The 20408-nt window shown below is 37.2% G+C and overlaps 1 protein-coding gene across 3 annotated transcripts in view; it reads right to left on the bottom strand.

The window, feature by feature from the left end:
• EIF2AK3 (eukaryotic translation initiation factor 2 alpha kinase 3) overlaps positions 1 to 20408 on the bottom strand; it is a 69014-nt gene that overhangs the window by 21454 nt on the left and 27152 nt on the right. For all 3 annotated transcript variants that reach the window (XM_070236199.1, XM_023618757.2, XM_023618758.2), the window contains exons 3-11: positions 15346 to 15540; positions 13752 to 13882; positions 11860 to 12094; positions 10229 to 10391; positions 9156 to 9296; positions 8408 to 8530; positions 6585 to 6805; positions 6109 to 6221; positions 2818 to 2940 (exon numbers count right to left, since the gene is read on the bottom strand). In XM_070236199.1, the coding sequence (XP_070092300.1) occupies positions 2818 to 2940; positions 6109 to 6221; positions 6585 to 6805; positions 8408 to 8530; positions 9156 to 9296; positions 10229 to 10391; positions 11860 to 12094; positions 13752 to 13882; positions 15346 to 15540 (1445 nt within the window). The remainder of the gene's footprint in view (positions 1 to 2817; positions 2941 to 6108; positions 6222 to 6584; positions 6806 to 8407; positions 8531 to 9155; positions 9297 to 10228; positions 10392 to 11859; positions 12095 to 13751; positions 13883 to 15345; positions 15541 to 20408) is intronic.

The following is a 20408-nucleotide window of genomic DNA, read 5'->3' as shown; positions in this document are numbered from 1 at the left end:
AGGATGGAGAATGACCACACCGACAGGGTACATACTATAATCCAAAAAGCTTGTATTAGCACGTCCGTCTGTCTGTCTGTTTACAGCAAGCCTGAACTTGTTATTCAAATTACTGAATATCACAGGCAATGAAGTTTAACTAGAAAAACATCTGGATTTGATCTTCTTTGACAGCTTTTCTGCTGGCTCTAATCTCACATTTCTAAGGGTCCTACCATCACCTGAAACAACATAATAAATACAAGTTATATCCTCTTCCCTCCCCAGGAGACTGTCAGCTACTCCCACTTTCCCCTCTGTGCTTGGCATTGTTAATGTCCCCACTCTCCCAACCCGGGAATCCTGGTACCTTTTTAAATTCTTCATCTTCTAAGTCCTCACATTCAGTTAGCAAACTCTATCAGCTCCTCCTTTGCAATTTCTTACTCCTTCTCTCTTCCACCTTCACTGCTGCTGCACTAATGTTCTGTATCTTAGGACTGAACTTTTGCAAAGAAAATCTCCTGGTAAACATTCTAATCTCTGACCCTTTCCTCATATCAGCCATCTGCACATCACCTCCAGAACCACCTCCACCTTGATCACATCATTCTTCTGCTCAAAGACCCAACTGTCTACAGAATAAATCTAAATTCCTTTGTTTGGTATTTAGGGTACTGCAATCCATCCCTTCCATCTTCTCTTCCACATCCCCCACTACCCATTCTTTTTTTTTTTTTTTTTTTAAAGATTTTATTTTTTTCCTTTTTCTCCCCAAAGCCCCCCGGTACATAGTTGTGTATTCTTTGTTGTGAGTCCTTCTAGTTGTGGCATGTGGGACGCTGCCTCAGCGTGGTTTGATGAGCAGTGCCATGTCCGCGCCCAGGATTCGAACCAACGAAACACTGGGCCGCCTGCAGCGGAGTGCGCGAACTTAATCACTCGGCCACGGGGCCAGCCCCTCCCCACTACCCATTCTTACCCTTTGCTCCAGCTACGGCAGAACACCCTCCATAGTCTATTCCATTTCCAAGTGTTTGCCTAATGCCTTTGCTCAGGCCATTTCATGTACTTGGCCATCCCTCCCCTACACGTCCATCTACTGAGGGACAGGCTACTCTTGAACACTCAGTGCAGACATCGTCTCCTCCACAAAGTTTGCCTTCTTTGACTGCCTTTTAGCTTCATTTCTGCTTTCTTCATGAGAAGCTATTTACGAAGCTAAGCCACAGGTCACAATCCTCCTTGCATTGTAGGAATATTTGAGTATATGTATGAAAGCATCAAAGAGTTACAGGTTCTTGAGGGCAGAAGTCTTGCTTAATTTTACATCCTATGTGGTGCTTAGTATATATTAATATTTAAACTACTCAAACACTATGTACCAAAGAAAAGAATTAGTTCCCTAGTACTCAAACCCATCCCACTCCTGTGTCCCTATCTGTTGGACAGAAATGTTTAAAGGACATTTAAACAGTTAGAAGGACAGCCCAGCAATTAGTGCTCATTTAATTAAGAATCCACAGGAGCCTTCTACAAGAGACAGAAAGGGAGGTGTTACTGAAAGCTCTTCATCTTAAGCATCACACTGCTCTGAGACAGAAATTCCACTTCTAGGAATCTAGCCAAAGGAAACAGATGTGGTCAAAAATTTATATAAAAGATAAACACTACAAAAATTTTTATGTGTGTGTGTGAGGAAGATTTGCCCTGAGCTAACATCCATTGCCAATCCTCCTCTCTTTTTCGCTTGAGGGAGATTAGCCCTGAACTAACATTCATGCCAATCTTCCTCCACTTCTATGTGGGATGCCTCCACAGCATGGCTGATGAGTGGAGCAGGTCCACACCGGGGATCCGAACTTGTGAACCTGGGCTGCCAAAGCGGAGCATGTGGAACTTTAACCACTCGGCCATGAGGCCAGCCCCCTGCAAAATTATTTTTAATTGCAACAAATTAGAAACCTAAATGTTGAACAATAAGAAACAGTTAAACAAAATAAAGCACATGTGTTAATTGGACTATTATAAAATACTTTTAATGTATTTTAGCATTTTAGTAAAATACTCAATAATTACATGGAAAATGCTGAGGATACAGTGCAGGAAACAATAGATGAAACTGTACTACATTGGTAACTGTGCTACCAATTAGGTAAATTTATAACCAGGAAAAGAAAAATCAAAGGAAATACTCTAAAATGTTAATATTGGTTATTACTGGGTAGATCAGACGCAGATGGTTTTTGTTTTAATACTTTTCTTATTTTCCATAATAAATATAAGTTATTTTTAAATGGTGCTATGGAGTAAAGCCTATAGTTATTAAAATTCACTATGGGAAAGTCCTAAGTTGTGAAGAATCAAAAACAGGGCAGATTTTTTTTTTTTTTTTTTTTTTGAGGAAGATTAGCCCTGAGCTAACTACTGCCAATCCTCCTCTTTTTGCTGAGGAAGACTGGCCCTGAGCTAATATCCATGCCCATCTTCCTCTACTTTATACATGGGACACCTACCACAGCATGGCTTTTGCTAAGCTGTGCCATGTCCACACCTGGGATCCGAACCAGGGAACCATGGGTCGCCGAAGCGGAACGTGTGCACTTAACTGCTGTGCCACCGGGCTCGCCCCTGATTTTTTAAGTAGACACAAAACAATCAAAGTAGATCACATCTTTTAGACAGCTGGTTACCTGGTGGTACTTAGAACATGAGATTCAGATGATCAGAAACTACGTTTTCTCTAGTCTCTGTGGAGTATAGTAAGAAGGACACACTGCCTATGAGATTAGATAATATAGTGCAAACTCCAAGGTTACTGAAAGTACCATCCATCACCTGTTGGGGAGACGGATTCTCTTGATAGCATAATTGCAGTCATCTACTTTGTTTTTAGCTTCAAAGACAACTCCAAACCCGCCACGACCCATGCACTGAACCGGTTCAAAATCTGTCAGATACCTAAAGGCAAAAAAAAAGTTAAAAATAGTTTTAAATTTTGTAGTAAGGTAATAAGTAGTTCAATCTTATTTTATGATATATAAAAATGTGTAAACTCAGTAAGTCTCATAGAACTTATTTTAATTCCAATAGCATTTTTTGTTCTTCCGTTTGTATAAATGAAGCAAATACATTCTAATTTTTCTCCTAGGAAATTTTTTAAAAAATAAAAAAGCTTCTGCTTCATTAGGAATCACTTGTTAATCACGTGTTCTGACAGAGCTGTACTACTGTTCTGTGCTATCCAATGCTTTCCATCATTTACCAAAATATTTTATCCTTAATTCTCTAACCTTTTACTCCTGGGGCATTCTGTACTCAATTAGAAAACGTATTTTAATCTTATGTCAGTGCCTGTAAATTTTATGGGAAAAATTTAATCAATCCTATTATATTTAAGTACTTTTTTAGCCAGAAGCCTCTCTAGGAACCAAAGCTGTCTGAAATTGGCTGGCTTGCCTCACAAGTCGGTATGCTCATCACCAAAGGTATTCAGACAAGCTAACTCACCATCTGTCACTTACAGATGGACCTCCACATTGCAGCCTATTTCTCCCTCTAGTGCCTAACCTCGCTGATCTGCACTGTATATTCCAGCCAATCTGCACCAGACTCACAACTTTGGGGCCTTTGCTTGTGCTATTCACTCTATTGGGACGGCCTACTTCTTTGTACTTCATGAAAAGCTACTCTCTTTTCATTCTGCTCATCTTGCCACCTCTGTAATGTCTTCCTAGACCCGTTTTAATGTTCTCATAGCACTTTGCACATAACACTTACAACTATTTAAACTTAATTTCAGTATTTTGCAGTTATTTGTATGCAGCTCTCTCTCCCCACTGCCACTGAATTGTGGGGCACGTGAATGCAGGAAAGCATTCTTGTTTCCCTTTGTATTTCTAGCACCTGGGCTTATGTGACAACTAAAAGGTCTAACAAATCTGTTGAATAATGCATGAATTAATAAATGAATGAATGCATGCTGGGGAAGTTATTTTTCCAGCCACATAGGGGAGAGTTGAATTAGATTATCTTTGGTGTCACTTATAAGGCTAAGTTTATTACTTTATGATTTGCATACATGTATTCATTTAGTAGTTGGCTCAGCTGGTTAGAACATGAGTTAAGGAGGACAGGCAACAGATCCAACCCTCTAAGGGCCAATTACCTTCACAGAGAATGAAGAGTAATAATCTGTATTCCTAAAAATAGCTAGTCAAGGTACTTCAGTACAAATCCATCTCCCCAACTGCAAAAGCCCATGAAATTCACGGCCTACTCCTGGAGGGCCAACTGAATTATCTTCCTATCTTAAAGAAAACACCCATATGAAAATGAATGTACCTTCTGAAAAGGAAAACATCCTATATATGATTATATACTCTAGAAATCTAAGTATCATCTTGCCTAAGGTCCCAACTGACAAACAACAAAGTTGGGACTAGAACTTATGATTGAAGCAGAGTTCATGCTCTTAATAATGCCTAGAACATGGCAGGCACTCAATAAACATTAGGAATCATTATGGGGCTCCTGTATTTTAAAAACAATCAGCTGTATTCTTTTTATTGAATAAAGTTAAAAGAAAATTAAGCCATTCAATTTTAGAATTTGAATTTTCATTTGAATTCTCTCCACAACAGCCTTACAAATTTTATTCACCATACCCTACTCCTCCCCTCATCTCTACCTAACTCTTACTCACAATTTAAGGTTCAGTTAAAATGCCACCTCATTTACGACACCCTCTTGAATCATCACAACCCAGAGTCAGTCACTTAGTTCATGGGTTTTTTCCTACATGTTTATGTTACCCAGTATTATCTTCCCCCACAGACTTTAAGCTCCTCCAGGACAGGACCAGCACATAGCTGTTCAGAGTAAATGTTTAAAGAACAACGAATGGCCTCAGGAGTGGATTACCCGTGGGGAGCTGTCGGGTCCCTCTGTCACTGCTTGCTGGTGTTGCCGGCCACCGACGTATTAGTCCACACCATCATTAGAAATGGTATGAAAGTCCTAACCATTTGTTAGTCACCTAGTCAATCTTGCTTTGGAAAACTAGTAGCTAAAACAAAGTGATTACAGTCAATTCTCAATTCTTGATAATACAGTATGAATGTATCTTAGATAAATTAAGTCCACAGATAATCAAAATATCACTCATTTTAGCTGTAATTTTCAGTCTTTTCTGTTATAAAACCATGACCCTAGATATTAAGCAATAAGGTTCTATATCTTTTCTTTGACCTCATATCCCTGACATGTATGATATCAGAGTGTATGATATAAAAACAAAGGAAAAAAGTAGCAATAATCCAAGTAACATGAAAAATTAACCACAGCACCATTTCCTGTACCACAAAGCATCAAAATCTGAACAGCTGACAGAATGCTAACAAATTCTCTACTTTTATTTTACTTTCAAAGTGTTTGAATTACCTTCTTTTTAGGTAACCCACTTCCCTCTTCTGCTTTTAAAAACGATCTGTTCTATTGGTATATTTTCCCCCATTTTTCTACTTCTTATTCTAGACAGAATAAAGATGAAATAAATAACTGACAATTCAGTAACATATGGAGATTTACATATACTCTAATAATTCAATAACTCCTATTTGGTACTATTCATGCAAAGCCCAGTACATGGTAGACCCTCAATAATTATCTGTTTAAGAACTTAATCTGGTGGCTGAAATTCTTTTCTTGGTTTTTTTTTGAGGGGTAAGGAAGATTGTCCGTAAGCTAACATCCATGGCAATCTTCCTCTATTTTGTATGTAGGACACTGCCACAGCATGGCTTATTAAGTGGTGTGTAGGTCCACACCCAGGCTCCGAACCTGTGAAAGCTGGGTTGCCAAAGCAGAGCAAGCGAACTCAACCACTATGCCACTGGGCCAGCCTCTGGTGGCTGAAATTCTAAACTTCTCTAACATTCTATTTCTATTCCTGTTAGGGTACATACCACCTTGAATAAGTTTAAGATACCTGAGGGTTAAGTCTGTTTTATTTACCTAGATGTTTGAAAAAAAAAATTAAACAAGATCTTAGTTTAGAGACCATTTCTTTGATTCAAACAGTTGCCACCAGAAGCTAAAACACACATATTTGTTTTATAAGACTCTTACCGTGATACGTAGCCAGAATTTTTTACGTCATTCGAGCCACTGTCATTAGCTTCTCCACTTAAAGAGTCATATTTATTTTCAGTTTGACACTGAGTTTCAGATTCTTTCCTTTGCTGATAAGGTGAGGAAAAAAGATCACTGTCAGCAACAAAGCTGAACTGCAGTTAGCTAACAATCTTAGGCCAGAAAATAACATTGGAAAATAAACAATATCGAGAAAAAGAGAAGCATTATAAGAATACAAAATACAACATTTCCCTTGTAAGAAAGAAGTGGAATGACAGGCATGGAAGCCAGGTTGCAATGGGTTGTATAATGAAGAGGAGGTAAGGAGGTGGAAATGAGAGTATGGGCAACAAGGATCTTATGGTAAAACTTAAGTAAAGGTGCCCCTCGCCGCCCGCCCCCACCACACACAATAAGTTTTCTAATCTCCCAACACTTTGAAATAAATTAGATCCTAAAAAATGTCTTACCCTGTGAGGATGAGGATGGAAAAGTCTGCGCACGATAAAAGTTGTTGCTATGATACAAAACAGAATAGTTGCAACTATTTCTTTCCACCAGGGCAAGAGGAGAACCGGATCCTTTTTGCGGATGGTCTTGCTGTAGTTTGGGTTGTCAAGAAACCTGACTGTGATCTGAGTGCTCCGCTTGTTCCTCTCCCTCTTGTAGTATGGTAGATAGTAACCATTATCTGCAAAACAAACATTCAAAACTTTTCTTAAAAAAATAATGATAAACTGGGGGCCAGCCTTGTGGCCGAGTGGTTGAAGTTCCCCATACTCTGCTTCGGCAGCCCAGGTTCCCGGATTCTGATCTTGGACATGGACCTACTCCACTTGTCAAGCCAGGCTGTGGCAGCGTCCAACATACAAAGTAGAGGTGGACTGGCACAGATGTTAGCTCAGGGCTAATCTTCCTCAAGCAAAAAAAAGAGGAAGACTGGCAATGGATGTTAGCTCAGGGCAAATCTTCCTCACCAAAAAATAAATAACAATAATAATAATAATAAAGATAAACTCATATAGATCCACCTTTAGTTGTTAAAAACTATCTATTTTCCTAAGACTTATAACACAAATTCCTTTCTTTAAAGTTTCATCTCTTCTGTAATACACTTTGACAGCCTCATTTACGTTTTTATTTTTTACTACACAAATATATTTTCTTTGATTTCATAAGCATCATAAATTTTTTTATATTGAATAATAAGACTAGAAAAAAACTTAAGGGCCACCTCATTCATTACCTCATTAATAATCCAATCATTTAAATGCAAGAAAGAATCAGATAGTACCCAAACTCCCTTCAGGGATTTTAAACTTTCCTTTCATTTTAGCATCAATAAAAGACCAACTTTGACCATTATCATTCTTAGCAAGCTGAAAGGAAAATGGCTCCCTCACGCTCTTTGGTTTATCTCAGGCTGTCAATGAGTTTGTCCTAGAAGAGCAGCCTGGCTTTTCTGTCTTCTACTTTGCACCATGTGGGCAGATTACGCAGTTCTCTCTTACCTTGTATTTTGATCCAGATCTCATAAAGGCTGCTGTTTCCAGTTCAGAGCCCTCTGTTTTTTTTTATCAATTTAAATTATATAACAAATTCCCAGTTCTAGCATCTAGGGTAACTGATGAGGAGTCTATGTTTTTGTCTAATGCAGATTTGAGGATTTTTTCATATCTAACTGATCAAAAGACTTTCATAACTGAAGACACCCTCACATTAAATACACAAGAATATATTTCATGTCAAGTTTCACCTATTCTTGACTTTTGGGCTAATTTCCCTTGTCTGAGGACAAAATTAAAATAACCTTATTTTATAGCATTTTCACGTAGCTCTGCGGGAAACACTTGTTTTCTTCATTATACAGGCTATTATATACACTATATTAGATTGGCTGATAATTAAATGAGAACTAATAACAAGAACTAATGCTTATTGAACATTTACTATTTGCCAGGCACAGTGCTAATTAAGACTATACATGCATTACCTCATTTAGACTTCACAACAATGAAACAAACAGATATTGGGATTACTATCCTTATTTTACAGATAAAGGAACTGAGACACAGGGAAGTCAGGTGTACAGAACGCGGCAGAATTGGGCATTGAACCCTGGCAATCCAACTTTGGAGCTCAGACCCTTGGCCACCATTCACAATATAGCCTCTCAAGATATTTTATATTCACCCTCCAAGTGATTACGTTTCATCTGAACTCTATTAATTAATTTCAAATTAATAAATAAAATAAAACTCAGTATTTTCAAGCCAAGCGTAATCACACTTACCATATGGATACTGCAAGATTGAAAGTGCTCCATTACTGTACTCTTCATGAGAAAACTTATCATTACTAAGACATTTGTCAAATTCATCAGACCCTACCAAGACAGGAGTTCTGGAAGGAGAATCTAAAAGAAAATGGCAAAATCTTAACATACAACTTTAATGAAAACCCATGTACCTCATTCATTCAAAAAGCAGATATGCAACCACAGTTCAGTTCAAACACACAAGTCAACAAATAGCTCAAGGTTCTTTCCCTGGAAAAGCACAGTCTTGTAGAAAAGATGAGTTAATTTAAACAAGTAATTAAAATATGATATGACATGTGTGCTAAAAAAAATACGCAGGGTACCGAAAGATAACTGAAGGAATTACTAATTATTCACCTAAGGGTCTAAAGAATATGACATGATAACCAGATGATTTTTCATGAATATTCTTAATATAAATATGTTAAGAGCTAAATGATTCTTAGGCATGGTCAATGAATGGTTAAGATTTTTTCTAAGTTGTACAGAGAAACATTTTATTAACATTGATTTCTACAAAAGCAACTGCTGCTTCAATGAAATCATGTGCTAAATGAGAATTAAAATTCATTAACATCTGAAATACCTTTCTAGTTTAACAGAAAATATAGAGTACACAATTGTCATGATCTCTGCGATATTCAAAACCAGGGCAAAGACAGTCCTGATTAGGCTTCTAAACATCTTTAATAATATTTATAAAGGTTCGTAATTTACTTACGAATTAAGGGTTTCCATTTGATTGTTGGCAAAGGGATAATCGCATTTTCATCATTGACGTTTTCCAAGGCCTTGGGGCTTGTGGGAAACTTTTCTGAAATTCTGACTGACGACTGCAGATACAGCTGGCCTCTGTACATTCCTGAATCAACGAGAACATAGCCAATTCCGTTTAAAATCAAGCACCAATTAAGTTTTTCCAAAAAGATTCATTTTGATTTAATAAAATTCGATTAATTCTCTTTATTTCTTCATGTGCTACATAGATCTCTTCACAGAAAAATAATGCCTGAAGCACTCAAATGTGACCCAAATGTTATTCAATGAAAATAGGATAGGAAGGTACATGCAAGTTAATAATACTTTTCAGTAACCACTGGAAAACCCTTCCAGTAGGAAAATTCAGAGAAAAGAAGTCACGGTACTCTTAAAAAACTAATAGCTTAGATGAAGTAACTTCCTCCTCAAGGAAACCTAAACACCTGTAATTCCAGAGACACTGCTAACAATCCAGTTAAACACTATCATAACCCATGTGTGACATGTTAATCTTTCAAATTCTTGCATTTCCTTGAAATTGAGGGGTGCGTAGCACATTGATAGAGCTTAAAGAATATTATGACTATTTGACCACGAACACTAGTTCGAAAAATCAGGTTTGAGGATTTTCAAAATTTCGTTTTTATTTCTCAGATAAGTTGTATAGATGCATAGGAAAAATAAACATAATCTTTAAGAGGGAGTAACCTGATATAGATGCAAATACAACTGAAGAAAGTTTTAGATTTTGAGGATATACAACTAATTTGAAACCATGCTACATAATGGCAACATTTCTAAGCCTTTCTAACATAGGTCTCAGAATACACTATAGTAGTTAAAAGTTTCAGAATTGGATAAATGGAAAAACACAGCAGGAATGGAAACCAAAGCACAAATCTTAAGGGCAATCTAAGCTGGAATACATATTTAGGAATTAAAACTACTCTAGGCACAGCTGAAGTAGGATAGAACAATGAAAGAACAAAATCTACGTCGATATGTACTATCACTAGGTAAGACACATCTACTTACCCAAGTAAACGCTGTTCTCTGTGGCTCCTCGGGCAGCTTCCACAATGTCTTCTTCATCTTCTAAAACTTCATTATTAGATGTATAACTCGTATCATCAAAAAGACTGATGGGAATGACTTTGCCATCCTTAACCAACCAGGCAGATGCAATGGGAGTACAAAACTAAACAAAAATGGAAAATAAATTTGAAATAAAATTTTAAAAAATATTTTTATTATTAACATTAAATTAAACATAAAAATATTTAAATTTAAATAATTTCCAGCAGTATGTTTGTATTCCAACTCCAAAAATACCACTTAAAATCACAAATTTCTGTTTAAATTTTTATTTTTCTAGCTTTATTGAGGTATAATTGACAAGTTAAAAAATGTATATATTTACAGTGTATAATGTGATCCTTTGATATATGTATACACTGTGAAATGATTAGCACAATCAAGCTAACATATCCATAACCTCACATAGTTATTTTGTGTGTGTGCGGTAAGTACATTTCACAATGTATACATTTACCAGATCATCATGTTGCACACCTCAGATGCACAGTGTTTGTCAATTATACCCCAACAAAGCTAGAAAAAAGTTTTTAAAAAAAGATCTACTCTCTTAGCAAATTTCAAGTATATAATATAGTATTGTTAACTATAGTCACCACACTGTACATTACATTCCCAGAACTTATTCATCCCACATAACTGAAACTTTGTACCCTATGACCAACATCTCCTCATTTCTCCTACTCCTCATATTCTGGCAGCCACTATTCTACTCTGATTCTATGAGTTTGACTGTTCTAGATTCTATATATAAGTGAGACCACGCAGTATTTATCTTTTTGTGCCTGGCTTATTTTAGTTAGCATAATATCCTCCAGGTTTAGCCATGTTGTCTGTTGTCACAAATGACAGGATTTCCTTTTTATTTTTGCTGAGGAAGACCAGCCCTGAGCTAACGTCCATGCCAATCCTCCTCTACTTTATATGTGGGTTGCTGCCACAGCATGGCTGATGAGTGGTATAGGTCCATGCCCAGGATCCAAACCCACGAACCCAGGCCACTGAAGCGGAGTGCCCTGAACTTAACCACTACTCTACTGGGCTGGCCCTGGACTTCTGTTTTGAAGGCTGCACAATATTCCATTGTGCATACATACACACCACATTTTCTTTATCCATTCATCCATTGAGGGACAGTAAGACTGATTCCATATCTCGTCTATTGTGACTAATGCTGCACTGAACATAGGAGTGCACATATCTCTTCAAGATACTGATTCCACTTCCCTTGGACGTATAACCAGAAGTGGGATTGCTGGATCATATGGTAGTTCTATTTTTAATTTTTTGAGGAAGCTCCATATTTCTTTCCATAATGGTTATGCCAATTTACATTCCCATCAACAATGTACAAAGATGCACTGCTGTACACTGTTTACCAACATCCTCACCAACACTTACCTTTGTCTTTTTCATAAAAGCCATTCTAATGGGTGTAAAACCACAAATTTCTTAAATCATAGAGAACAAGTTGAGAATCCAAAATGGCAGTCATTTCCCTCTCCCCAATGTGTTTGGTCAAACTGAGAAAGGAAGAAACATATTTATAAATTCTCAGTGGTTTTAGGTACCTGGTACTCCCATTCCAGATGTCCGCCCTTTTTACTAAACGCCATAACCTTCCAATCAGCAACTGAGACCTTTATCACTGTGTCCAACATGGCAGCTTCCTGTTCTTCCAGATCTGAAATAATTTTAGACTCTTCTTTGCTTCCACTGGGTTTTAGGGTGCTTTCAATAAATCCGGCTCTAGTTTCCATGTCTGGAATATACCGAAGTTCAAAGTGGCCAACACTGAAATTCCACCTTAAATTTACAAAGGTGTGTTTTAGAAATTCACATTTAAATAAATGGACCCAATAATAAAGAACTCTCCTAGATTGAAGCAGCAAACACTAAAATTTTGTGACGAGAAAAAGAACAACTCAACACAATCTTGAGGAAAGGAGGGCTTTGCCAATTTATGCCACAAGTGGGCACAACTTTGTCCTGACCCTTTAGAAACAATGGTTCTAAGAGTTGGGAAATGGCAACAGCTGTGGGATAGATTTTTCTCTTAAAAATTAAGAAATGTTCACATTTCCAAATCAGAGTGATTTTCTCAAACATGTCACCTTAAACTGAGGCAGCATGCAGTCTGCCTTACCTCTTAATTATGGTCTGGGCAATTTTCATTCAAGTACAGAGAAATTAATATGTCCCAAAAAATCAAAGTAAAAGGCAAGACGAATGCATCAATTTTAGATTTCTATGAAAACACAGCCTTGAAATACAACGTGACCCAGTATACCAAACCTTCAAGTCATGCCACCTCAGCTCCAGTCTCAGATCTCTACTGACTGAGACCTGGCAAGTCATTTAACCTTGTCTGAGTTTCAGTGTCCTTATCCATAAAGTGGCAGTGATAATGTTTCCACCATAATTAATATATAGAAAAATCACAACTATTGACAACACAAGCTCTTGTTACTTTGATATAAAATGGCTAAAGAATTCTGACATCTGTTAAAAAATATGTACTTAAGGAACGTGGATTTTAGACCCCAGACTCCTCCTATTCTGGTAACTCAAGATCCTGCTAAGTTGAACATCTGCTTCTATGGTACCTGAACAGCCAGGAAAACACTCAAACACTGAAGGAAACAAAATCCTAACAGGATAAAGAAGGTCAGGTTGTCAGCAGATCAAAGGTCACAGTCCAGTTAACGTACAAAGAATACATTCTTAACCGAATTTGAGAAAATAATTTCCGGGAAAGGAAACTGAATTATATTCCATCAGACAAAATCTAAAAGTCTGTTCACTTTCAAAAGACAAAGATGGGATCTAAAATTATTTTTACTATATGAGCAATTTAAAATTTAAGTATTAGGTTTGAAAAAAATCAAGCATGTGATTTAGGACCAGCATGTCTAATCCAATCTTATTTTTTAATCACGTATTTAAACATAAAAATTACATGAGGAATTCATTATTTGAAAAAGGAAACAAAAAAGAATTTGACCAAATAAATTATACTGTAACACTTTAAGAAAACAGACTAAAGTATTGTTTTAAAATTGAGGTAGTCAAACTATAAAACTACCTACTAGAGAGAGCTAAGGGTCAAACAGGCACACGCTAAAATAAAGCACATTAGCTTCGTCAGAAAAGCTTTCTGCATTCAAAGAACTTCAATCAGTGAGGTTGCTATGAAAACATCATTAACCTAAGACTAAACTAATATGCAGACATGGCATGGGACTCCTTCTTGTTACCATATCCTGAAGCACGTGGTGAGAAGTCCAGGATCTGTTAATAACCATGAGACCATTTTTAATTTAGGGCCTAGATTTCTCTTTAAAAAGTAGTATGCTTTAGGGCAACAAAATAGTTCAGAAAATCGCCACAAAGAAAAATCCAATGAATTTTGGTGTTCTTGTACTTCTAAATTATCTGACACACGACATTATTTGATACACACTTCTCATTGCCACTACGAGGTCCAACAGCTCGAACGGTTTTTTGGGTGCGCTGCAGAAGCAGGATGTCCTCTTGTTCCATTTCATCATTATCCCATCGGCGACAACCCAAAGCTGAACAGATATACCTCACCTGAAAAGACCGATACAAAATCAGTAAAGATTATAAGTTACAGGAGACCAGAGACATTAAAAGAATCTCTATAATTTATTTAAAAAATGTGTAAAAAGTACCCAAGTCTTAGGAAGCATCAGTTAAATTACCAACTCCTAAAAGGAGTAATTTAGAACCATAAAACTACAAATGAATATTTATTTCAGGGAATAATTTTAAGGATTTAGATAATTTTAGTCTGTCTTTGAGGATTTCCATGGAATATACAAGAAGAAATGGATAACCAGTTGTGATAGCTTAGCAATAACAACATGAATAAAATTCCAGGTGAATTAAAAAAAAAAATCAACCTCAGAGTTTCCATACAACAGAAGTATTTAGTTTTTAAAAATTTAAACCTTTTCTAATAGCTATAGTATTTAAAAGGATCTCCTGAAGATCTTCATTAAAAGAAAAAGGAAGACTCTTGCTATGATCTAAAGGCCTCAAAAAGAGAAGCATTCCTGCTCGAATATCAGAATTTTGTCCCAGCACATCAAATCAGAGAATTAGATGGTTGGGCTCAATCCCCGTGTTTTACAGGTGAGAATACTGAAGCAGACAGAGGCTCACAAGGCCTCCTCCGTATGAGGCAGATACAGGTGGCGGAAAAAGCAGAACAGCATCTGCAAGAGCAAGAAGGTGCTATGGGCCTAACACTTAGATAAGGAAGCGCTGAAAACCTCAAGGGCAAGAGCTCATTTTCCTATATTTCCTTGTTTTAGTCTTAAGTCCATATACAAAAAATATTCAAAATCAAGGTGTTAAGGAGTTAAGAAAAGATTTTTACCTTTCAAAAAAGGATGTTTTTAATTAGTTATTCCTAACAATGAATTTACATTACAAGACCCAATCTTAGAATTGGATTATGATATTATCCTAAGAGTTAATATTGGAGAAAGTCTAGGTCATTAAGAGCATGACTTTATCATCAGACATATCTAAGTCAAATCTGACCTTGGAAGTTTCTGAACCTTTTAAAGTCTCAGTTTTCTCATCTGTAAAATGAACACAAACTTTCCTCTTGGATCCTCTTGCTATAGGATCAAACTAGATAAATAAATGAGTAGGAGCAATTATTCTAATTGAGATCCTTATTAATCTTTGGAGGGCTCCTCATCTGTCCAAATGGAGACAAAAATATGTAACCCCTAGTAATACAGTGAAGATTTCAAAATAATGTATGAAAAACATACAGTAGATCATATTTATTAATTCTCTGCCTCCTGCTATTCCTGGCTCTGTTATTTATTCTGTTATCTTGGATAAATTTAGTTTCTCTTAGTAATATTTTCCCCTTCCTACTTCACAGGTCTTTTGTTAAAACAAACGACATCCTCGGGGAAAAATTATAATTTCACCCAGTAATAGTATAAGAAATTCTTTCTTCTATCCCTATTTAATCTGATTTCTCCCCAAATAAATTCAACATTTTTACTCACCTTTCCACTATATGCACTGAGTCCATATGTAGTGAGAGACTTTCCTCCAACCAAAACAACATCATCTCCAAATTTATAAGAAGATTCAAGAAGTGACTCAACGGTAAAAGGAACTGTTTCCATGCTCTCACGGTCTCGGTCCCACTGGAAGAGGTCTCCATCCAGGGAAGGAATGATCATCTTATTCCCAAATACCTAAAATAAAAGTTAACTTTTAAAAGGATCATAACTTTAAGAGTAGTAACTAAGAGCTGAGCCTTGAGCCTGATGTACTGTAGCCTCCTTCTGAGCACAGTTCATCAACCAAAGCAACCTAAAAGAACTGTCGATCTCTCCTGGGCCTACACGTGATACTCCAGGATGGTTTTTCTCAAACTCTGTTTGCCACGGGCCAAGACCATCCCCTAATGAAAAGTGAGTTATCAGAAGAGAGCTCTGTGATCAAGTGAGTTCAAGAAGACATTACTATAGCAGTTCTTTCGGTATTTACTATTGTAATGTAGTACAATATGGCTTTCTAGCGAATGGATAGTATATGCAGTACTTTCCAGGCATATTTTATCCAGGCCAATTACTGTCACAGGCTTAGATCCAAGGAACACAGGTTGATTCAAGCAGTGTACCATCTTTTCTTTTTTTTTACTTTCTCAAATCTACTATGAGCTAGAAGCCTAGCATCCAAGCTTACTGATTTTATGCTCTTAGTTATCTTTCCTCCTTTTAACAATATTTATTGAGGGCCTACTGTGTGCCAGATACTATTCTCTTGCTTAAGATAGACCAGGGAGCAAAACAAGTTAAAAAAAAAAGAAAAATCACTGCCCTTGTGAGCTCAAACCCTTGTGTTGGGAGACAAACAACATAATGAATAATTATAGAGTATATTAGGTGATAAATGCCATAGGGAAAAAAATAGAACAAGATAAAGGGGGACTGGAAAATGTGCATGTGGGAGGGGAGGGGACTGTTAACAAGGAGCTCAGGGTAGGCCCCAGTGAGATAGTTAACACTTGAGCAAAATCTCAATGTGAGAGAGTTAACCATGCTGATATCTGGGGAACAGCCTTTGCAAAGGCCCCAAGGTGGAAGGATGTCCGTTGTGTTTGAGGAAGCACAGTGAGAGCGAACAGGCTGCAGAGGCAGGGGTGGAGGCAGCGAGAGCAAGCGGAAGGCACCAGATGATGGTGGCTCTGATCGATCGGGGTGACAGCACCGGGGGTGCGGAAGGTGGTTAGATTTGGGATACAATCGGAAAGTAAAGCCAACAGGATTTCATGTCGGATTCCCTGTATGGAATGATCAAGAAAAAAACAGCTCAGGATGACTCTCAAGGTTTTGGCCAAGAACATCTTGTTTCTTGAGAAAGAGTATCAGTGCATGGCTTTGTGACACTGATCTTTTGGCATTTAAAAATATATACAATTTGACTTACTTCAGCTAATGACACAACTATTTTCCTGATCATCCAGGCTCAAAATTTCAAAAAAAGCGAATATGAAAGAAGCATGAGTTTAAAAATAAAAAAAACAAAACTCCAAACAAATGTTGGTTTTAACTCTTTAAAAAAAAATTCTTTTCTATGCACTTCTTTGTTCCTTAAGCAGCAGAATCCCATCTTTAAAGGGATACTTACTTGAACACTCCCATAAAGTCGCTAAGAGTTCTAAGTTGGTGCCTGGCTCACACATCCTCCCCTCCCCCAGCTCTGCCCTCTCCCCTGGGGTTCTGGGGAACAGGTTGAAAAACACTATTCTAATCCATTTCTTTCTTTCATTTTCTACTTCAAATCCTTCTATCTCCTGCTTGAACTATTACAATAGCCTCTTTACAGTTCTTCACTGAAAATTTCCTCAGTGTAACCTCTACGTATCTTCTAGATTAATCTCTGAGTCTCAGAGTTAAGCCTGTCATGACACTATTCAAAAATCTTCAACAACTCTCTATTATCTTCTTATTAAAAACCCCAAATCCTAAGTCTGACATTCAAAGTTCTCTAGACATGACCTCAAACAACCTTTTCTTCCTGTTTTTCACTTTTCCCCACATGGGCGGAAACCAGGCATCATTACTTAAGCATGATACTTCATGTTATTTTTATTGTTCGGTTATGTCATTGTCAATGTCATTTCTTCTTCCTGGAACACCCTCCTGTACCAACACTGCCCACTGAAATCCTATCTGTCCTTCAAGCTAGCATCACTTATGTTTTTGCTTTGAAATCCAAGAAAATTTTGGCAGTGTCAGTTTGCTGATCAAAGTCTTCCCATTCCTTAATGTACTTTACTTTTTGATGTAACTATAAACTGAGACACCATTACATTCTCAAAAATTGCTTATTGTACCTCTGAGAAATATTTACCTGGTATGCTGTTTTTACATTTATGTTGATACAGTGTTTATACAGCGGCTGTAAAGTAATACACTCAAAGCTAGGGCCCAGATTTTGTTATCTAATTCCCTTCTCCACCAAAGGAACCAAGGCTCCTGGGAGAAATGGCTGATCCCAGGGGTGGGGCATGGTAGGTACAAGATGAGTCTTTAACATCTTATTCTCGAAAGTAAGGACGTGATCAAAAAAGATGGGAGATTGCCACTGACCAAATGAGGAACAATTTAAGTACCAATTAAGTACTGAATTATAAAGCATTGGAAAAAAAGGAAATCATGAGTCCATACTGATAACAAATAGATAAAATAAATAATATATGGGGGAGAAGGGAGGGCTATTACTGAAATAAAATGCTAAGTATCTACCGGTCAGTATGAAAGTAGAGCTGGAGTTGGAAAGATTAGCATTTTGCAACCATTGTAGTAAAGACTGCATCAGGCAAAAATCAGCAATGGTGTTAAATCTAGGTGGACATTTTGATGAGGAACAGGATATTTGCATGTTCTTAAAGTGTTTCCCCACAGACTGCTTATTAGTTACAAGAAATTTTTTGAAAACAAAACCAGTAACTATATAGTGGAGAACTCAGACAGTACTTTGACTGGATGATCAAAATTAACAACATTGATTAACCATAGACAAGATGTCCTGAGAGAGGCCACAGTGTCACCTATGTAGTATTCCAGCCAAGAATGCACAACCTAAATCTAATCAGAAGGAAACATCAGACAAGTATAAAATGAAGAAATTTCACTTTTTAAATAAAAGGACAGAAAGACTGTATTCTTCAAAAAGGTCAATGTCACAAAAGGCAAAGTTTGTGGATAAACTCAGATTAAAAGAGGCTATCATGACAAATCAATGTACTACCTGACCCTACACTAGAGACGCTGTCCTGGGGGTGGAGGAGGTTATAAAAGACATTACCAGATCAACTGGTAAAGCTGGAATACAGAAGGGAAAGTACCAATATAAACTTAGGAAGTAGATAACTATACTGTGATTATGTAAGAATATATTAGGAAATATACGCTGAAGTCTTTAGGAGTAAAGGGCCATGATGAATAGCCAATTTATTTTCAAATGTTTCAAGAAAAAAAAGTGTGCAGGAGGGGTTGGGAAAGAAGAGAGAGAGAGAGAGAGAAAGAAAGAAAGAGAGAGAAAGACAGAGACAGAGACAGAGACAGAGAGAGTGCGCGAGTGCACAAGCACTCAAATGATAAAGCAAACAAGGTTTGGGATAGGTAAATCTGGATATCTAAGGGTTAGGTTTTTGGGGCTTTTTTTTTTGGTGCCACTTTCATTTGTGCAATTTTTTTGTAGTTTGAAATTATTTCCAAATAAGAGGTTAAAAAGAAAAGAAAGGCACTCAAGACGCTTGCAGGAGCTCTGTAACTAAACTCAGAGGGCTATACCATTAAATCAAAGGTTCATCATAATTCAAGGTATTTAAAGATCTCCAATTATTATTCTTTATTGAAAAAACATTTGCTTTTTAATAAACTTTCAAATGACATTGGTATGTAACCCACCTCATATCACCTTAGAGTTTTAGCATTACTATTTCATTCTTTGCTTTCTTATCTTTCTTGATAACAATAGATAACATTTTATTTTCAAAACATCAAAACTTTTTATCTTTTGTAGACTGTCCAACTTGAAGTTGCCATTAAGAACAGATTTAGGTCATAGCACACATACCCTGAGAGAATATATAGTATTAAGCCAATATGATCTCACACTTTGAGTCACATATCAGTTAGAAAATCAAGTATTTACTATTCTCTGCCTTCCATATTATGTTAGGCATTCTGTATTCTATTTACTAGAAAAGTAAATTCAAGCTATGATAAAGTTGAAAAAGGTGTTTCAATGGTCTGGTCTTGTCAACAGTAGTACTAGTTAAGTACAAACAGGGAAAGTAGGTGTGCATCACTAGGAGGAAGAGGAAGAGGAGTTAGTGGGTCTGTGGTAAATAGTTAACAATTATTTTGACTTGTTCGTCTTCTATTAATAATCTCTTTTCCCCTAAAGCACGTCCTTAGGGAGCACGATGGCTCCTAAGGGAACAAAAAAAACCACCCAAACTGTCAAACTGATATGGACTAAAATTCATCTTTGCTTCAAGGATGATCTACATGCCTCCAAATGTAAAACAAACATCTGCAATTAAGAAAATATGGTGGGGCAAGCCTGGTGCCGCGGCAGTTAAGTGCGCATGTTCCGCTTCTCAGTGGCCCGGGGTTCGCCAGTTCGGATCCCAGCTGCAGACATGGCACCGTTTGGCAAAAGCCATGTTATGGTAGGCGTCCCACATATAAAGTAGAGGAAGATGAGCATGGATGTTAGCTCAGGGCCAGTCTTCCTCAGCAAAAAGAGGAGGGCTGGCAGTAGTTAGCTCAGGGCTAGTTTTCCTCAAAAAAAAAAAAAGAAAATATGGTTTAGGGGCCGGCCCCGTGGCTGAGTGGTTGAGTTCTCGAGCTCTGCTTTGGCAGCCCAGGGTTTCGAGAGTTCAGATCCTGAGTGAGGACATGGCACTGCTCATCAAGCCATGCTGAGGTGGCATCCCACATGCCACAACTAGAAGGATCCACAAATAAAAATATACAACTATGTACCAGGGGGCTTTGGGGAAAAAAAGGAAAAATAAAATCTTTTAAAAAAAGAGAAAAAA

This window comes from Equus caballus, chromosome 15 (genome assembly GCF_041296265.1).
Source record: "Equus caballus isolate H_3958 breed thoroughbred chromosome 15, TB-T2T, whole genome shotgun sequence".
NCBI classification, from domain to species: domain Eukaryota; kingdom Metazoa; phylum Chordata; class Mammalia; order Perissodactyla; family Equidae; genus Equus; species Equus caballus.
The sequence above is the reverse complement of the archived record's forward strand: the minus strand, read 5'-3'. Positions and strand labels throughout refer to the sequence as shown.